Source organism: Pipistrellus hanaki (genome assembly GCF_964339955.1).
Source record: "Pipistrellus hanaki genome assembly, chromosome: 13".
NCBI classification, from domain to species: Eukaryota; Metazoa; Chordata; class Mammalia; order Chiroptera; family Vespertilionidae; genus Pipistrellus; species Pipistrellus hanaki.
In genome coordinates this window covers 10,247,686-10,268,245 of record NC_140515.1, presented here as the reverse complement: position 1 = coordinate 10,268,245, position 20,560 = coordinate 10,247,686, and the positions used below count along the sequence as shown (strand labels likewise).

General features: G+C 39.2%; 1 protein-coding gene across 2 annotated transcripts in view; it reads left to right on the top strand.

Annotated features, from left to right (window-relative positions):
- Nucleotides 1–6,051, top strand: part of TAFA1 (TAFA chemokine like family member 1) — a 481,796-nt gene extending 475,745 nt beyond the window's left edge. For both annotated transcript variants that reach the window (XM_084901728.1, XM_084901729.1), the window contains exon 5: nucleotides 4,507–6,051. In XM_084901728.1, the coding sequence (XP_084757854.1) occupies nucleotides 4,507–4,524 (18 nt within the window). In that variant the 3' untranslated portion in view covers nucleotides 4,525–6,051. The remainder of the gene's footprint in view (nucleotides 1–4,506) is intronic.
- The last annotated feature ends 14,509 nt before the right edge of the window (nucleotides 6,052–20,560 follow it).

The following is a 20,560-nucleotide window of genomic DNA, read 5'->3' as shown; positions in this document are numbered from 1 at the left end:
CTGAGCAGTTTAGTGTTTCTGCTACTGGCTCATAAATAAAGTTAGGTTGCAGTGAGGTCGTTATTTGGACAATTCGTCCAACATCTATGGTGCTCAGATAATGAAATGAGGATGTTTAATTTGTCCACATAGTTTGTTGAAAAGGTCTACATTTAAGTACATATTGTTTAAAGGAATTCTATGATGATTTTATAGGGAAATGAAAGGTTTTTGTGATGTGAATAATCATTCCTTGATCTCTCCAGTTAAATCAGAAGTTATCTTCAAAATATGTAACAACCTGTGTTGAGGGGCTTACTCCACCAGTGAGAATCGGTGTCCAATGCGGGAGCAGGAGGAAGAGGCCCAGGGAGGCCAGCTGTTGACCTTCTATAACCGGGACCACAGGAAGATCTGGGTGTCCTGAAAGTGGGGAGAGGAGGGTGGGTACTCAAAACATTTAAGGCAGCATCTATTTATTTACAGTACAAAGGAACGTTACTATTTTAACAGCCATGGTCACATATATCTGTACCATGTGGCTATCAGCCCTGGTAGTTAGATGTTTGTGTATTTTATGCATTGGATACTTTTTAAAGGAAACTCCACCAATTATAAATCCCAAGATGCTGACCTTGTAATCTTCCAAAAGGGTGACTCAAATTTTGAAAAGCATCTCTGATTCTAATTCCCATATTATGAATCTTATCTGATCTTTCTTCTCAGCATTATCTTTTCAAAAAATAAAATTGGTTCTTGCAGCTTTGTGATGCAGAAAACAAAAGTAATTCTACCTGATGCCATTTTAAACACTTACTTTTTTCATATATAAAATAAGTGGAGATGCTTTGCCTGTCAAAATTGCTTGCCCGGACTGATCACATTATCTAGTAAATGGCCATACCTCCCTGGCTTGCAGCCAGGAGATATTTCTGAACCATCTTAGCTTTTTGACATACATTTCTGAGCACCAAAAAGCTCAGTTTGAATTCTTGTATTTCACGTCAGTGAAACATCTACAGAAAGAAACCTGGTTCATGCAAATTATCTGTGGAAGCCGTTTTAATTACCTGGTGGAGAGGGCTTTCAGGGTTTCCTTTGGTTACATTTTCCTTAAAAAAATGATTTTACCAAATAATTTGAAGATGTCCTTACAGGTTAGTGTTAAGCTACTCTGCATATGGCCAGTGTAATTCCAGAATTATGAGCATTATTTTTAACATTTAAAAATAATGGTCATAAACCATTTAAAAAAATAAACCATTATTTTTTAAATGTTGCTGATATACAGGGGTGGTAAAAAGGAGGTTTACAGTTGTGAGTACACAAAACACAGAGTTTATTCTTGTATTATTATTTATTAATTATTGTATTCATTGTTTTTATTACAACTGTAAACCTACCTTTGCCCACCCTGTATTTTCTGCAAATCTCTAGTCCCTATCCCAAATGATAACAGGTTACCCTTTACTGAAGCTAAGCCCTGCTCTCATGATGCCTCCAGACTTGGAACTCAGGAAAAGAACAATAATGCAAGTCAAGTTATTTCAGGATTTAAGTACAGGAAATTCTAAGAGTGCCAAGTAGGAGACTCTTTGGAAGCTAGAACGTGAACAGCAAACAAAACAGAACTTATGAATGCCACCTTGCTGTGCCCACTTCTGCAGAGTATGTTGGAGAAGCACCAGGCATGTTGTAAATACATCCTAGACATTCCGGGCATCAGGGTACAGAGCACAGAATCTTCACGGTAACAATGGAGGCTGGAGCGCGCTGTGCCTGCTCCCGTCTGGGTGGGCGCAGTGCAGCCAGACAGCGGAATGTACTGGAGAAACAGCTGCCCTCGCCATGGCTTTGAAAGCAGAGCCACGACATGAATCCATCTCCACTGAGGAAATGAAATGCTGCTCTGCAGCCCTGTGCGTGGCACGCCACTCAGCCACTCAGCTGAGAATTCTCAGGTCTGTCTGGAGACAAGGAAAAAGAAGACACTAATAAAAGGCTGCACATTTTTTCATTTATTTTAAAGAGAAATGGAGAGGGAGGGAGAGAGAGAAGATCAGCGATGAATGAATCACTGTTTGGCTGCCTTCCACATGTCCCCCACTGTGGATAGAGCCCACAACCTGGGCATGTGTCCTGTCCAGGAATCTGTGACCTCCTGGTTCTTAGGGTAGATACTCAACCACTAAGCCACACCAGCCAGGCAAGGCTGCACTTTTAAACATTGAGAGGATTAAGACATTCCTACAGAGTTAACAGTTTCTCTCCCTTCCTGATCAAGAAATTCACAATGAAAAAAACCACTTTTAAACACAAAGGCACCGAGTAAGCAGGAGCTCTCCATTCCGTCTAAATGCCATGCCAACAATAGTCTTCAGATCATCTGCTCTGGAAATAGGTTTTGTACCAAATTTTCTAGTGGGTATTGTTCCCCATTAGAGAATGATATGTCCACAGACTTCAGGTATGGACTCTAGCAAGCTAGCTTTTGAAAGAGGTAAATTCACAGATGTACTTTAATTTGAATCACGTGTTTTATTTTCTGTTGTTAACTAAGAAGTGATCTTTAGTATAAAAAAATTAGTCAAGTTCTCATTAAACTGAAAAGGAAAATAAAGAAAAATCACCATTTTTAATCTTATGTGTAGGACTAGTTCAAAAAGGGGGGAAAAACACGAAGAAACATACCCAAATTGTTAATGATAACTGATAGTTTACTTTATATGTAATTTTAAAAAGTAACTCCAATGTAAAGATATCTGCAAAAAAGATTGCTGGCACCTCATTGTTTTTTCCTACATAGTTTTGTTTTGGTCAGTCTTCCTATTAGAGGGTTTACTTCCCAAATAAGCATCTAAGTCAAAATTCTCAGCAGTCTTTTAAATGCAGATAGATGCTTCAGAGTGTAATCTAATCTATATGTTTATGATGATTTTTTTTAAAAGGGTAGAGAGTAGAAATTCACTGTTTCATTTAAACCCCTAGACCAGTGGTCGGCAAACTCATTAGTCAACAGAGCCAAATACTAACAGTACAATGATTGAAATTTCTTTTGAGAGCCAAATTTTTTAAACTTAAACTTCTTCTAACACCACTTCTTCAAAATAGACTCACCCAGACTGTGGCATTTTGTGGAAGAGCCACCTCAAGGGGCCAAAGAGCTGCTGTGGCTCCCGAGCCCCAGTGTGCTGACTATGGCCCTAGACCCCTGATTGAGAATAGCCTGGATAACAGGCCAGAAGCTAAAGGAAACCTTGGGGAAATTAGATCAGGGTGACAATATAATGCAGAAAGAAGATGGGTAGAATTAGGTAAGGGCGTTGCTGTTGGGAGATTTGAAAGAATAAATCTTAAGGAAGAGGAAGCTCCCTGAGTGAATGCCGCCTATAGAAAGCATCCAGTAGAAGAAGGCTGGTGACAGACAAACTCCTGAAGAGGAGGGTGGAGTCTCAGGGTAGAATTTTAACCCTGTCTCTGCTTGACAATTGCTTAACAGTTAAGCCTTAACTTGTTGGTAGTTTATGGCAAGAATACCCAACTTAGATATTAACTAGAGATTTTTCCTATGGTTTCAGAGACCTGCTGGCTTATTTCTTTTCATTAAACTCATATATCAAAATATAAGTTTGAAAGTTGGAAAGGCAATAGCTCATACATTGAGGAACAAATCTCTATGCTGTATATGCAGAAACAATGGCTTAATTTAGAAAGACAGACCTCTCCATGGAGGAAATAAGTTGTTTGGCAATGCTGCAATAATTCACAGGTGAAGAGTGAGCACTGGGTGTTTGGGGATAGGAAAGGGAAGGAAAAGAAATGGGGAGAAAATCAAAGTCACTTGGAAAGAAAAATAAGCAGATTAGAACAGCAAAATATAATCTGGCATAATACCTGGGGAAGTGTCATGCAACTTTGGGCTTCCTACAACCCCATATGCTAAGATTGATTTCTAATACTATAGAGAATTAAGAGATGATGAAGAAAAATATATTATGTCCTAGAACCTTGACAATGACTTCATCTTATGCCGGCCCTCTACACTTCCAACAGGCCTACATGACAAGGACAATGACCTACTCAGTTCAAATTCTGATCAGACACAGATTGACTGCATAGGGTGCAGAGTCCAGTCCAAAACAGGAACTTAGGGCCCCTTTTCCAAAATTAATAATTTCAAGATGGCAGCAGAGGTCATCAAACCAAATGCAGAGCCCTTTCAGCACAGGGCTCTGTGCTTCTTCGCAGCCTCACGACCATAAAGCCAGACCTGGCTCAGAGAGTCTGTCTCCTTAGTTGTGGCAAAATCAATTTAATAAATTAGTTTTTTTAAAATATGGTGGCCTGTCAATGTACTGGGATCACCATTTGAGAACTGCTGCTCTAAACATTAACATTTTGTACATCAGATCACCTGAAAGAATCGACCTCCTAAAAACTCAAGTTGTTCTAAATCTTCTGCTCTGTCACCTTTCTTTGTATCTTCATTTTGTTCTTCCTGAAATGTCTGTCTTTCTTTGGTTTCAGATTCACCCAAGAACCTAACAGAAGCATTTGTTATAGTAATAAAGGAAAACCGACTCTGTGGAAAATACATTTTAAGAATTTAAAACATCTAGCACATTACAAGCCAAATGGATTTCTTACTTGCACTTTGGCTACCAGATAATCACAGTGCTTTTACTGTGTGTCATGAAGGATCCTGGAATGGGAAGATCTGGAGATTTGGCCAACATCATGGAAAGTGGGTTCCAGAAAAAAAAGAGAAAAAAAAAAGGTTTTCTCAATGAAAATTATGGGGATTATGAAAAATGAGCAACTGTCTTCTAATATGGATCTATAGTTACTTTGTACCATTTGAAATATATGTATATATAATATTTTGAAATATTATATATTCTCTTCAAGAAATTAACAGTGCCACAGTTTGAGACAGCTGGTGTATCACCTTGAGTTTTAGATGCTTTGCTTTGTTGCTTTTTGTTGTCATTTCTTTTATGTTGGCGAGGAAGGTGTGCCCTTTTGAGAGGTCAGCAGGGCACTCACACTGCAAGGCCAGCTCCCTGTGGACTCCTGGAATCTGAGGCATCATGATACTGAATCAAGAGCTTCCTTCTGTTCGTACCAGATGCCCAAGGAAGCACGCGTCCTGCTTTACTGCTTTCTGCCCTGTGCAATAGTAGCATGCAAGCTTGGCTTACATAACCATACTTTATATTCAATTGATATATAATAACAGTTTTATCCTCTTCCAGGAAAATATTTTTAGAATACTAGCTTTTACACAGATAGAAAGAAAAGATGCTGAGGTTGCTGCTCCTCCACGCTGTTCTGACTGGAGGAGCTGTGGTGGAATCTGGATCCCTGTATTAGTAAGTCCTGTAAATACAGTGTCCTGAGGCTTTGTACAGCTGTCCTAAACTGCAGAAATGCCCTCGATTAAGTCCAAAGTCTGGCATCATTAAGTATACAGTGCTCTAGCAACAAGTCTCATCATGGCATCTTTTTTCTATGTTTGATTTGCTTTTTCTAAGAGTATTCAGGTCTCTCTGGTTAGATAGGAAGACCATGAAAGCAATTGGGTTTCAGAATAATCTATGTGACCAAATGTTGGACAGCCCTATTAAATTATAAATAATTTCTTTCTAAACCTACTTTGTCCTCTTTATTTGCCATTTAATTTTCCTGAATCCATTTCAACCAAATCCAGACAACATGCCACTTAGAGACTTGAAGTCGGTCAGAATTTTTCCCATGAAAATTGTCAGCCATAAAAGCCATGCTTTCCAACCCTAACATTGGAAAAACCAGAAGCGCATTATTATTATATAATGGCAGTGTCTTCAGCCAGCAAGATTAAAAGTCAAATACCATTTGGGGCTTTTCAAGTGAGCAATTGAATGGTACATATGGGTCTCACTCCAAAAAAAGCAATTATTGCCCATCAGAGTTACTCAGCTAATGCTTATATGAAGGAAAAACTATTTAAGTTCTAGTTTACAGGGTTAGCATTATAGTACTTACCATATACATATGGTATTACTTACCATATACATATGCAAGTATATCTGGTTTTTTCTCCAAAGCCTTTTCTGCAACGCATGTTGTGAAAGCCTCGTATTAGATCAGCAGCACAGTGGGTCCCCTCATCTGGACGTTTTAAGGTTGAACCTCAGGTTAAATGCAGAAGCTCCTTCATCTCTGCCATGTAGCTTGAGGTCTGATTGAATGTGTAAACCCTCTAACTAGACAGGTTGATTCTATACCTTAAATGCTTACAAAATCATCCAAAAATGCAAATGAAATCTTCATTGCAAATTTTAAGCTTTCCAATTGCTTTCACAAATATTTTTCAGAAGGTAGGATAAAACTGATACAAGAAAATAAGAATTATTTGTATTTAAGTACCAAGTAAAATAGTAAAAATTGACTTTCAGCTGGACACTTTAAAGTATAAATTGAAACTGAAAACTCCAAGAATTGTCTAGAGCACAGACATTCCAAAAAATTACATAATCAAATGTACTTTGGGAAAACTGTACACAATACAAAATAGACATGTTTACTGAGGGAATTTTCAGAGCCTGTAATGCACAGAAGACATTGTGTGTCCTCAGGAAAGCCTGGACCAGAGGAGCCAAGCACAAATCTCCCAGAAGTGCCGAGTGGCCACTTGATGAATGGAGAGCTCATTTTCTGCCTAATGAGAAGCTACAAGAAATTATTTCTGTGTGAGGCTAGATTAGCTGTATTATCATGGCTTTAATTTTTCAAGAGAACTATCAATGTGAATTTTTACATAAAATCTCTTAACCTTCTTAAGTAAGATTAACTGCTCTGCCATGAAGATTATTTCTACTAAATAAAAACTCTGCAAGCTTTATTATTACCCTGAATCCCCTGATCAATTGGCCTTTCCTATGCTATCAGTTTCCTGGAATGCCCTTATGAAGTGTTGGTCCTGAATGAGCATCCAAGGAGAAGGAAAAAGGCTGTGGCCTCACTCATACAGACCCTCCTAAAAACTTACAATTCACAGTGTTCGCAGCTTTTCCTATTCTGTAACCAGAGCCTGCAAGTCAATCTAGAGGTCCAGTTCTGTTAGCTCATTTCCTGTTGGTCACTTGTGCAGTGTCACCCTTGGAAAGACCTTCAAGAAGGGAGAAGCATAAAAAAGAGCACATCAGGATCAGGCAACCATCCAATAAAACAATTCAAATATAACTGTCATCAAATTCAATTCAGATTTATCCAAGTTTCTTACACAAATGTGTGAACCATCAACTTGTGTTTAAATTTAACTTGCATCACTTTAGGGAATTCAGTAGCTACCATCTGCCTATTGAATCTGAACATTTATGGTTTAAAAATAAAGAGCTCAGTGTGGTATGACTGATGTTGATGGTGAGCTTGTGCATCAACTACTATGAATAATGTTCTGGCAAAATTAGAGCAAATGCAAAGGGTTTCACCCAGAGCCCTTCTCTTGGGTAAAAGGAAAAGATGGCTTATTTTCATAAGACAAAGACTTTGAGTAAGATAAAGGTTATTTTTTTACTTTTGTGTGTGATTATATTTATGTATTAATGGACTTGGCAAGCACGTTAGGAAGTTTTACTGCTTGGCTCTTTTCCGTGATAGAAGGATGAAGAATGTTTTCACTGCTACACAATTCAACTTCTTTTTCTGATCAAATCTAATGTAACTTTCAGAAAGCAATATGGTGATTTTATAGTGCAGTATATTACACCACCTCGCCATTGTCACTGGTGAATTAAGTTATGGAAGTTATAAAAAATATTTATATGATGATGCACATCCCTCACCTTCCTGGCATATGCACTCCTTCCTGGAAAGTTAAATATCATGTCAAAATCTGAGTTTCTATTTCAGTTCACAGCACCGTTTCGGGATCTATTAGGGTCTGATGGATAAAGAAGTGTTTCATGTCTCCTTTTGTGAGCTTCCTACCTTCTAAATAAATGAGTTATTAGTGTCCAGAAAATTCTAGGGCTCAAACCACATCTGTCTAGTTTATAAATGTCAGAAAGCAGGAGAAAAGGCACTACTAAGGAATGTGGGGACTTGGGACTAGTATCTGATCCTAGTAGCCATGGGCACACGCAAAAGTGAAGAACAGAATCATGTTCACTCTTCAAGTGAAAGGGGGGCTATTAGTTGCATGCACACAGTACCCAGAAACCCTGCTAGGAATGGGGTTGAGAGGCCAGGACTTTTTCCTCTTAGGCGATCTCAGGGGCATATCACTGGATGCTGTGGCATGCTCACCTCAGTGGCACACTGGTGGTTCTCATTTATTTTACTTACCTGTATTTTCCGACGTATAAGACGACCCCCTAATTTTACAGTTAAAACATAGGTTTAGGCCTATATTCGCTGTATAAGACTACCCCCCACTTCAAAGAAAAGACTTACTTTGCCGTCAAGATCTGCAGATAATTTTTGTGCAATTTTGGTCTTTTGCCCCCGATTTTTGGTTGACTTTTTTTTTCGTTTCAAAAGTCATCTTATACACCGGAAAATACGGTATGTAGGTCTTTTTATGTCAAAAACGTTAAGCTCCCACTTCTTTATTTTGTAGTTAGTCACATTATTAAAAATAACTGGTTACCAAATATGAAAGCCAGGACCCTTACAATAACCAGGTTATGTTTATCCCATCCTCTTTCCCACCTTCTTAGAGAGGCTGTAACCCACTAGTTCCATAAGCATGCCATGAGGGAGATCTGAGGCCTTCCTGAAGGCAGTCATTCTCGATGAGTAGGCCATGATACATGGATGTGTGCCAAACACCATGGAGTGGGTTGGAAGGGTTTTTGAAGGGCTTGTACTCGGGTAAGGGTAGCTCTCAAACAAAGCCTAAAAGGCGTACATGCCTACAGGAGCTCGCCAGGCGACAGTTAGTGAGATTCCCCTGCAATGCCTCAGCACAGTGTGAGGGGAGAGACCACGCTCCCTGCAGGGTTCTAGCTGCCCTGTCTGGCCGGGCCCATGTTGCCATGCAGCCTTAGGGAGCTGGTGTGGCCCAATGCTTCTGGGTCTGTGTCTGTTTGTTTTTTCTTTGAAAACCAGAAACTTATACATTCATACGAAATATCTAACTTTTACAGTTTATAACCCATTACACTTTTATTAAAAGATATGGCTGAACACTCTATTCTGCTTACTAGACACCAGTTTGCAAATCTGGCCTAAAATTACATTATTCTCATGGATTTCATTCTCACATGCTTCCTCTGGTAGGGGGAAAAAAAGAAAAAAGAAAAAAAAAAACAGTGATGGAAATGAAGCTAGATTGCAGGTCACTGAGAATGCTATGGAGCAGCAGCGGACATCAGCTGTCCTCAAATGGGGGCATGGTAAGTTTGCAATAAAATGTCAATCACTGGGATGCAAAAGAGTATATGGATTAAACTCAGAGGACTTTAACTCTGGGATCACCAAGCTAGTGTGGGAGCAAAATGTAGGGAATGAAAGGAAGGGGGCCCCACAGCAGGTACTGAAACATGTGAGAAGTGTGTACATTTAGTTAAAAGAACGTTTGGGGGGAAAAAAAAAAAAAAAAAAAAAGGAATGTTTGGTACTGGCTGCCCAATCAAGACAGTCTCTTCTCTCTACTCCCACCTCTCTCTTCCTCTCTCTCTCTCTTCCTCTCTCTCTCTCTCTCTCTCTCTCTCTCTCTCTCTCTCTCTCTCACACACACACACACACACACACACACACAGCACATACTGCACACACCCTTCCACACGTGTAAATTGCTGACTTCTCAGTCCCTGACCTGGCTCCTCTTCAAGATGGCCAGATTGAGAAGCTTGTATGGTTTCTCCGAGTCACCCCTGCCACTCACCCCACCTTCACATTTCCTCTCTTCCTCTCAGAGCTCTGTGTATAAGCTCTGTGGAAAAGAGCCCTACAATTATAAGCCAAAGAGCACCCTACAACATATCCCAGTCTTTGCCCTCCACTTACAACCTAGGCCAGCTTGTGGCCTCTCTCTTTGGGTTTCCATGTCTGTAAAATAGAGATCATTGTACAAAGTTTAAGATTATGGGAGGACTAGGAAAAATGAAAATGTTTTATAAATAGAAAGCAATGGGTAAACTATTACTATTATTACAATTGTCAGATTACTCCTACTGTGTGTCACTTAAAGCTCCTGATGTCATTGCTAGCCCACTCGAGGCAAACAGAAAAACAAACTTGGGAAGGGAGCCAAAATATTATTTTATTGTCTCTTTTTAGAAAGCTCAGAGACCAAACAGATCCTTGCTCAACTGTGTAGAAATCCCCAATTACCATCACCATCGCTGATGTTTTTAAGCCACTGGAAAATGCCAACATAACCCAGATTTCAGCAATGCCTTTGACACAGCAAGTAACTGCATGTTGGAGACGGCACCCCACCCTGCTGGTGTCCAAATGTTTATCTGGAACCTGCGTTGCTAATAGCTTGAGCCAGCTGGTGTGTAAGACAATTTTCAGCAACGCCACACAATGCCATCACCAGCCCACTCTTTCCCCACATTCAGCTCCTTGTCCTCCAGGCTAAGCTCCAGCCAAACTCACAGGGAACCCTGTCACTGCAGTTACCACCTTCCATGCCCCCTTTTACATCCAACTCACTGGCAAAGTGGCCAAGTACATTGCCATTGTTAAGGAAGAGGAAGTGGAGCCTAAAATTGTGGACCAGCCACCCTGAAGCCAGCCCAGGACATGTTCCAGAGCAGACTGTTTAAGTAAATGTGTGTAAATACTGAGGGAAACAGTAAACACCAGGAGCCCACCTGTGTTCACTGGGGGGAAATCATCTCGGGCACCTTTCTCATTAGCCTCAGTGTCTTCTTTAATTGGTTTGGAAAAAAATTTTTAAAGTTGATTCATGTGAAATGTCTAGACTTCAGCAATGTATTGACAAACTGTGGCCTTTACACTAAATCTGGCCTGTGGTTTGTTTTTGTAAATGAACAAAGTGCTATTGTTTACAGGCTGGCCACAGCTGCTTTTACGCACAACAATGTTTAATAGCTCAACAGAAATGTTATGCTCACAAAACCCCAACTGTTTACTCTGCCCTTTGTAAAGCTTGTTGACCCCTGGTCTATTATGGAGAAGACTGGATGATACTAAAAAGTTATTTGAGTTGGTTAGGTTCATAATCATAATGAATAGCAGCATTCAAAAGTTTCTAATGCGTGGAACAATGGCATCTTGGAGAAAGATTTCTAGTAGCAGAATCTTGGGTTCTACCCCAGCCATGTCTTGTGCATTGTTTTATTATCAACCATATGAGAGAGATATGGTATGCAGACCAATTTTTCAGATCTACAGTCAAATGATCAGCAACTACCTAGCAAGGTTAAATCAAGTTCAAACAAATAGGCAGTAGAACCCAGTTATGAGTGTTAGAAACGGTTGAAGGACATGATGTTTAGATTCATGCAAAAAGAATAAATGGATCAAGAATAAAAAGCTCCATTTAAATTAGTTTCTGAAGAGTGCATGCAACAACTAAACATATTTCAATTTGATATAAAAACAATTTGCCCAGTAGGCTTTTGTATTAGTGAGTTTTTGTTATGAATGGTATTTAAAGATAGACCAGAACGCTTAGTCGTGCTGTATGTAGAAGGATTCATGCCTAAGATTCTCAGAATGTGTGATTATGAGTCTGATTCCTTCTAAGTACAGTGAAAATAGAATTAGAGATACTCTGTAATGTCAGATGCTTGTGATGCAACAAATTCCTAAATTCTAAAAAGCAACTCAAACTTCCTATATCCAGACCAGACATAGAGATGTCTCTTAAATGCCCCAGAAGCATTGATCACCAGCAAAAATAGGTCTTCCTTACCAATATCAGCAGCATTTGTGCCTTCAAAGTAAGTAGGCCACACCTGGAGCAAGCCAGCTCCATCTCTCATCAGCCAGGGAGGGCAGTCCTGGCAGGAAGATGGGAATGACTTGGAGTCTCAGGAAGTTTAGAGTAAGTGTCAGCTTTTCATCATGGAGTCTGGCAAAGACTTCAGGATGTTCAGGCAGGAATTAACTGCAAGAATTAACCAGCTGGAAGTTTGCTAACAAGAAAGCAGATCAAAAACAAATAGGTGAAAACAAAAAGGTTGAAGGTAGGAATTGGCTCAAATTGTAACATTGAGCAAGTCACTGAGTATTTTAGCCAGGATGTCTCCACCTTCTTTACAACATTTTACCACATTATATGCCATTTAATTATAGACTAGATTTTAAAAGGCAATAACACGTATGGGTAGTGGAATAATCAATAAATGAAAATTTATCTAGACAAAAGTTTCTCAACTGTATTTCACATTTTAGTTTTAACTTGCTGCTTATGATCTCAACACACCTTGCAAGGATGTCTGAATAACAGACCATCAGATGTTCCCTGGCTCTGTTGCAAGTTTTATTTTCTTCCTGTGGGTGAAAATCTTTAAATGAGAACAGTCCTGGCTAACCGAAAGGTTCCATGTCCTTTGGTAGTTAATGTATGGTTGCAAGATATTTGTTTGTGCCAACCGCCCCAAATAAAGTAAGGTTCTGAACAATGCCTGTATGGACACCAAATCCATTAAAGAAAAAAAAAAAAAAAAAAAAGGTGTGACCTTCGTAGAGGCTCATCACTCCCCAAGATAATCCTGTCCCTAAGACAGTGATTACCAACCCTGGGAGATTCAATATCCTCTTGGACAACATGTTACCCTTCTGAAACAAAATTCGTAAATGATATAACCTCTCCATACATGTAATTCCAAAAAATAGACATAATTCACAAATAAACAGATAAAATAAATTTATAATAAAATAATATTTGTGAATTTTAAATAAGTAAGTACCCTGGCACATGTCAGAAGATAAAATGAAATACTTAAAGGTTTGAGCATACTTATAATGACTAAGTTTAGATTTAATAAAAGTGAAATTTACCCCAATGATGACAAATTGTGTCTTGAAATATGGACTAAGTAAAAGAATAGGCAAGTATATTTAAAACAAAGGATGCAACATCTGTAAATAAAAACTGAAATGTACAAGTTTTTTGTTGACTCTAGTCCACAATCATGTGATTTTTCTATAATGGTGACATGTTCTTTGTAAAACTCAGAACAAAACAAAACAGGGCACTCTTTCCCCCATTCACACTTTAGTTGCACTGCTGAGTGATTTAAGTGCATATCCAAGTCATGCCAACACAAAATGGCTTGGCCAATGGATGAAACAAAATGTGGCTTATCCATCCCATAGAATATTCTATTTTTAACCGCATAAAGGAATGAAGTACTGATAGGGGCTGCAACATTGAGAACATCATGATGAGGGAAGAAACCAGAGGGAAAAGGTATACATTATATGATCCCTCTATATAAATTTTTGAAATAGGCAAATCTATAGAAATGGAAAGTGAGTTTCCAGGGGTTAGAGGAAAAGGACTGGGGTGGAAGAAAATGGTCCGGAGTTAGGTAGTGGGATGGTTACACAACCTTGTGAATATTCTAAAACCCTTTGATTTCTACACTACTTTAAAGGGGTGAATTTTATTGAATTTTAATTATGCCCCAATTAAAAAAAATACAAGAATTTATTTTTGTATCAGTATTTAGTTCTGGGCTCAGGTCATTTTAAACAGTTTTTTGGCTTATATTAATATTTAGCACATCATTAATAACTCGTTCTAAACAGGTTTTTTTTTTACTTATATTAATATTTAGAACGCCATTAATAATTCTCCCTAGAACAGAACTATCTCACACATCCCAGGAAATATGGCATTGCTCGCAGCCCACCACCTGGGCAGAGCATCCTGCAAGCCCATCACAGCAGGCAGTCACTCCACATGTTCCCATATGGCCCTGGAAAGGGAGGCCTGGCCCCTGGAGAGCTGTAGTTGTAAGTGAAAGAAAAAATAACCTAAACCTATAAATGCTTCGCACCACAGCTTTACTATTTCCCACCTGACAATCAGCCACCACTAACGCAGTTCAAGGCTGATTCAAGCTCTTTCAGTTGGTTCTCTCTCTCCCGGTCCATGACTTTTCCGACAGCAGTGCACACTGCTCTCCTGTCCATGGACCCAGCAGATATTGGAGGGATCCTGTTTGGAGTTTTTCTAAATAAATATAAAAATATTCAATATTATTAAGAATCTGCAGCAGCCTTACAGTTCAATAATGAGGTTTCTCAAGGACTTTAATGATGTTTTGAGGTAGAGGGTGAAAACAAACAAACAAAAAACTTCCAAGCTATTTAGGATGTTTCCTGTCTCTAAAAGGTTTTTTATCCCTGTTTATTTTTTATCAAAAGCAGCAGGTAAGGGAGCCTCATGACAAGGGAAGGCTTCAAAGGCGATGCTGGGAGGCTGACTGCAGAGCTGAGGAGGCACCATGGGCTGCTGGTGCCACCAAAACGGCAAAAAAATTTTCCCAATTTTTCTTTCCATGAGCTAGGCCCCCCCCACCCCCCCAAACTCCAGGTTTAAAACCAGGATCAAGTCAGTAATTCCTAACCCAAGTTTGGGCTCACACAAAGCTAACTCCAATGGTTCCAAGGAGAGTCTGGAAGTCTCAAAATACTCCATTTCTATTTGCAATTTTTTTCAAAATAAAATATATTCACAGAATAATTTAGAAAAACGGTGCAGCCCAACCTTTCTCAGCAGTGGTATTCCAGCAGCTAGTCATGGTGGACTCAGGGTGAGAATGTATTTTTAGTCCACTGGAGCCATAGCCAATTGTGGGGTGGGGTTTTGATAAAACAACTATTTAGTTTAAATATTGACTATAAGTACAAAGAGAGGAGAAAAGAAGGCATTTTATTGAAAAACTAGAGGCCCGATGCACAAAGATTAGTGCAAGAATGGGCCTTCCTTCCCCTGGCTGTCACCACCACCTTCGCTCCTGCCCAGAGCCACCTTTCTGCCTACCCACACTGCCCAGAGGCCCCAAGTGGCTGGGGCAGTGCAAAAACCAAAAGCGCCTGCGTCCTGCCCTGCCCCTGGTTGTTCAGTGCCAGTATATGCAAATTAATCCACCATCTCTGTTGGGTTAATTTGCACACTTACTCCTGATTTGGCTGGTGGGCATCAGGAAGATAAAGTCAATTAGCATGTTACTCTTTTATTAGGTAGACTAGAAGCCCAGTGCACAAATTCATACACTCAGTCTGGCATGTGGGATCAGGTCAAACTGGCTGTCTGATATCCCCCTAGGGATCCGGGATTTCGAGAGAGAGCAGGCCAGGCTGAGGGACCCCACTGGTGCACAATCAGGGCTAGGGAGAGACACTGGAGGTTGGCTAGCTGGGGAGAGAACATGGGAGGGCTCCAGGGCATATCTAGCCCATCTAGCTCAGTCCTGATTGGCCAGACCCCTGCAGCAAGCTAACCTACCAGTTGGAGCTTCTGCTCCCTGGTGGTCAGTACACATCATAGTGAGCAGTTGAGCGGCCTTAGTATATCATTAGCATATTACGCTTTGATTGGTTGAATGCCTGACTGGTCGAATAGACACTTAGCATATTAGGCTTTTATTATATAGGATGCCATTCTCTTTCTAAACACCATGGAAAACTTTAAATCCCATTAGTAGGCTTAGAGACATGCCCTGTATTTTTCAATAATAATAATTCCATTTGACTCCTAACATAAACACTGCAAAGTCTGCACTGGAAATAAAACTCTTTTTGTGAAATGTTTCAATCTGAACAAACAGTTAATCTCTTGAATAAAGTGAAATCTGGTTTTCTAACTGACCACTCAGGATTTCACATTTGTTTAAAATTGCATTTAAAAGAATAAATGTGGGTCAGATCAAACACTATTAGAGAAATTCGAGGAAGGCTAACAGTACATCAGGAAGAGTTTTTCTATTTTAAGGCAACAGTGGTCATTATGTTTTATATCTTCTTAAACACTTAACAGATTGTACTGACATTGGAGATATGGGTGTATATGGGAGACACAGGAATTTCGCAGGGGGGGTGAAGTTATATGGGTTTCAGAGATGGCTTCTCAAAACCTAATTTAAATCTAATTTAATCACTTGATAGGAAAGTGAGTCTTTCAGGCCCTCACCCTGCCCTGTCTGCTCTTACAACTACCAGCTCTGAGGCCAAAGCTCCTGATCACACATGAAGATTCCTAAGTCTGTTCTTGTTCCAGGCTGCAGTTATTTTTCTTCTTTGTATTTCTTAAGTTTTTTAATTCTTTTTTTTAAATTTCTTTATTGATTAAGGTATTACATATGTGTCCTCATCCCTCCATTAAACCCCATATAGAAAATTTGAAGCATGAACAAAAGTAGATACAACAATGTAATAACCCTCGTTTAGGCATCACCTAGCTCTGACAAATAGAATTACACAGCCCATCTTGCTTCATCCATATCCTCAGCTACCCCTACCCCATATTATTTTGAAGAAAATATTCTCACTTTATCTGTTAAAATATCAGACTGTAAAAGATATTGCATATTTTAAAAACATAATCATAATATGATTACCAAAAACAATAAACAATTAACAATTCAATGATATCAAGTTGGTAATATTTGTGTTATTTTGATCATCTTAAAATTTCTCAGTAAATTTCCTCAGTTAAAATCCAAATAAATTCTATACATGACAATTTATTGATATGTCTCCTAGGTTTCTTTCCACTTAAAGGTTTAATTTCTTTCCTTGAAAATTTGTTGAAGTGGATGTCTCTGTCCTTTAGGATTTTCCCACTCATCGATTTATGGATTACATCACTTTGGTATTTTTTAAATGTTTCTCTGTCTCTTGAATTTCTTATGTTAGTAGTTAGATCAAGAGGCTTGATGAAATTCATGCTGCATTTTGCCATTAAGAGACATATAATGTCTGCTTGTGTGTTTTTATAATGTTACTGATCATCAATGATTGATTATCAGTTGTTGATGATCAATGCTCAGATTCATTAATTTATTAGCAGTTAAAATAGTGATATTTTAAATTCCACCATTCCCTTTTTATTTATTAGCTAGAATACTTCCCTAAGGAGGAATTTTCCTCCTCATTATCTAGAGGAACAGATTTTATAAGAAGGTGTGATAAATGCTTGTTTTTATTAGTTTATCAGCTTTCATAATATTGAGGTGTTTAGCCAGCATCCTCCAAAATGAACAATGAGTTTTTATTATGACTTTGTGAAAGTAAATACATTTGATGTATTTTAATTCTTTGCATGTATTTTCTGATTTAAGCTCAAACTGCCTTCCAGCCAATTAAAACTTGCTGAGGTCTTGCCAGGGACTTTTAATGGCAAATTGGAGAGGAACTTCAGTAGGAATTCCAAGAGCTGCCTAAGAACTTCTCTCTCTTGTAGATTGCTTCACGAAGGTCTAACACTCTTGCTTCTCATTTGGGCTCATCCAAAGTCACAGCAATGTTGGAGGTGAGCTCTCAGACAGCACAGTAGAGGACACACAACCCAGCTAAGTAAAGCATCTGCCAGGCCACCAGGGCTTCTTGATGATAGAGCTGGTCTTCTGACTTCATGGTTCCTAATACTGAGGCTTAATAAAGCTAAGCCTTATCATTATTATTATTATTATTATTATTATTATTATTTATTATCATTACTCCCATCACAGCCTTGAGAAGAATCTTAGGCACCTTCTAGGTATAACTGAAAACACAAATGTGGGATGGAATCAACAGAATATTTGCACAGAATATTTTCATGGCATGAATGGTCATGGATTATAGCTTGGTATATTTTCTCTTGATTAGAACTACAGTTCATGAAGCTCACCAAAATTTCAATTCCCTGGGATGGAGGAAGTTTGTAACGTATTACAGTGTAAATGAAAACCTTATAAAGAACAAATCTTGGGAGAGAGGTAAGATGGCGGAAAAATAGATGGGCAGATTCTGAGCCCTCTCCCGAAGCAGAAAGAGAGAGCAACTGATGGTCTTGTGCTGTGAGTGTTTATTAGCAAGCTGGGAGACAGCGAACACCAGAAGAAACTGCTGGGGGGCTGCTGACGGAGGTGCCCCTCACAGGGAAGCACCGGCGCGGGCTGTGTCCCTGCCCGGAGCTACCTACCGGCTTGCACGGGGAAACCTCACCATCTTGAGAGGAAGATAGGATCGGGTCAGTGGCCTGAATATCCACAGCTGCAGCGACCACCAAGCAGCTGTGCCCCTCAGAACGCGGATCTCAGGCGGTGCGAACACCTGACTGCATTGGAATACCCCACTGCTCGGCGAAAAGGTCAGATTTCGCAGGGGAAAGGGTGGAGAGTGCTCGCGGCGAAGATAAAAAGCCTGCGCGCCGGCGCTCGCGGAAGCTGGAGGACAAAGGCAGTGATTACAAGTAGAAGCCCCCGCTGTTGGGCGGGTGTCACCGTGAGAGTGGACGGGGCTCCTAACAGGGGAGATATCTAAAGAGCAACACATTTGGATCTGGCTCGGAGGGATATCGGAGAGTTGCGGGAGATTGCAATTGCTCGGGCCTGCCCCCTCCCCCCTCCATAGTTCCTGCTGCAGAGAGGGCGGAGAGAAAAAAAAAAAAAAAAAAAGCTGGAGAGGCTCTAGACTAGAGTCTGGAAACTCAACCTAGAAACACTGCCCCCAGAGGCTAATTCACAAATTGACTCTAATGTAATATAAAAACAAAGCAAAACCTGCCTAAAAATCAGGACTGGATCATAACAATAGAGGAAGCGAATGACCTTCATTACTGCAAACTTTACTTAAATTTTTTAAATTTTATTATTTTTTTAATTTTTAAATTTTTGTTTTTTATTTTTGTTTTCATTATTTGCAACGTGTACTCAAGAAACTATTTTTTTTCTTTTTCCTCACTTGATTTTATCTTTATAATTATTACATTGTATATGTAATCAACATTATTACTACTAATTTACCTTTCTCATCTTATTTTCTTTTGTTCCTTTTTATTATTTTTATTTCATTTGATTATATAGATATTTTTTTTTTATCTCAGGATTACTGTTCTACAGTCTTTATCTATCTTTCCTTCTCCAACGCTCTATTCTATCTCAACCCTACCTTTATGCCTTCACCCTCTTTCCGATCTTTTCCTTTGGTACCCCTTTTATCTTAACCCTTTCCTGCTCTAGATTTTCCCCATTCCTTCTGTCTACCCCCTCCTAAAATTTCACCCTACTTGTATATATCTAATTTCCAACTACCTGCTCCAAGCCCATTCACACCTCCCTCGCAGTTGTCCTAACAACAAAACAAAACAAAACAAAAAAACAGTCTATCCCTCTAACTCTTTGAAGTTGTATGTTGAATGTTAACTATACTGAAGTTGTATGCTTTTTTATTATAAGATTGATTTGCCTATGCTTTTTGTTTGATTGTATGTTTTTGTTAGCTGGGTTCTAGTCACCATTATTGGTGGTTATTAATATTGCAAACACATTTCTATTCAGTGCCTGTGTGTTGTACCTGGTTGTGTTGTATTTTGTGCCCTTAAATCAAAGCAGGAGAGAGAGAGAACTACACAACCAGACATCCTAGATAATGGGAAGACCAAAAAACAGTCTGCAAATGAAAGAAAAGCAGGCTTCACCAGAAAAGGAAGTAAACGAGATAGACTCAAGCAACCTACCAGAGCAAGAATTCAGAGTAATGATCATAAGATGGCTAAAAAGAATGGAAGACAAATTTGACAATATGAGTAAGACCCAAGAGGAAATGAAGAAGAACCAAGAAGAAATGAAAAATGACATTGCTACTGTAAAGAACTCAATAGAAAGCATCAAGAGTAGATTAGAAGAAGCAGAGGACCGCATCAGTGAGCTAGAAGACAAGATGGAAAAAAATACCCAATTAGAACAGCTTCTGGAAAAAAAAATTAAAAAACAGGAGGAAAGTCTAAGGGAACTTTGGGACAATACAAAACAAAACAATATTAGAATAATAGGGGTTCCAGAAGGAAAGGGAATTGAGGAAGACATGGAAAACGTATTTCAAGAAATAATGACAGAAAACTTTCCTGAGATAGAGAAGAAAAAACCCACACAAATCCAAGATGCTCGCAGAGTCCCAAGCAAAATGAACCCCAGAAAACCCACCCCTAGGCACATTATAATTAAGCTGGCAAATACCAACGACAAAAAAAGAATTTTAAAAGCAGCCAGAGAGAGACAGAAAGTTACATATAAAGGAGCCCCCATCAGACTAGCAACTGATTTCTCCACAGAAACTTATCAGGCCAGAAGGGAATGGGATGAAATATACAACGTCATGCAAAGGAAGGGTCTGAATCCAAGAATACTGTACCCAGCAAGGCTATCAATCAAAAGTGAAGGTGAAATCAGGAGCTTCACAGACAAAAACAGACTAAGGGAATTTATCTCCACCAAACCAGCAATGCAAGAAATGCTAAAGGGTCTACTGTAAAATTAAAGAAATTGAAAGCAAAGAAGGAACACAGGGGTATAGAATAAAAATGGCGTTAAATCAGTATCTATCAATAATAACTTTAAATGTAAATGGACTAAATGCTCCAATCAAAAGACATAGGGTAACGGATTGGATAAGAAAACAA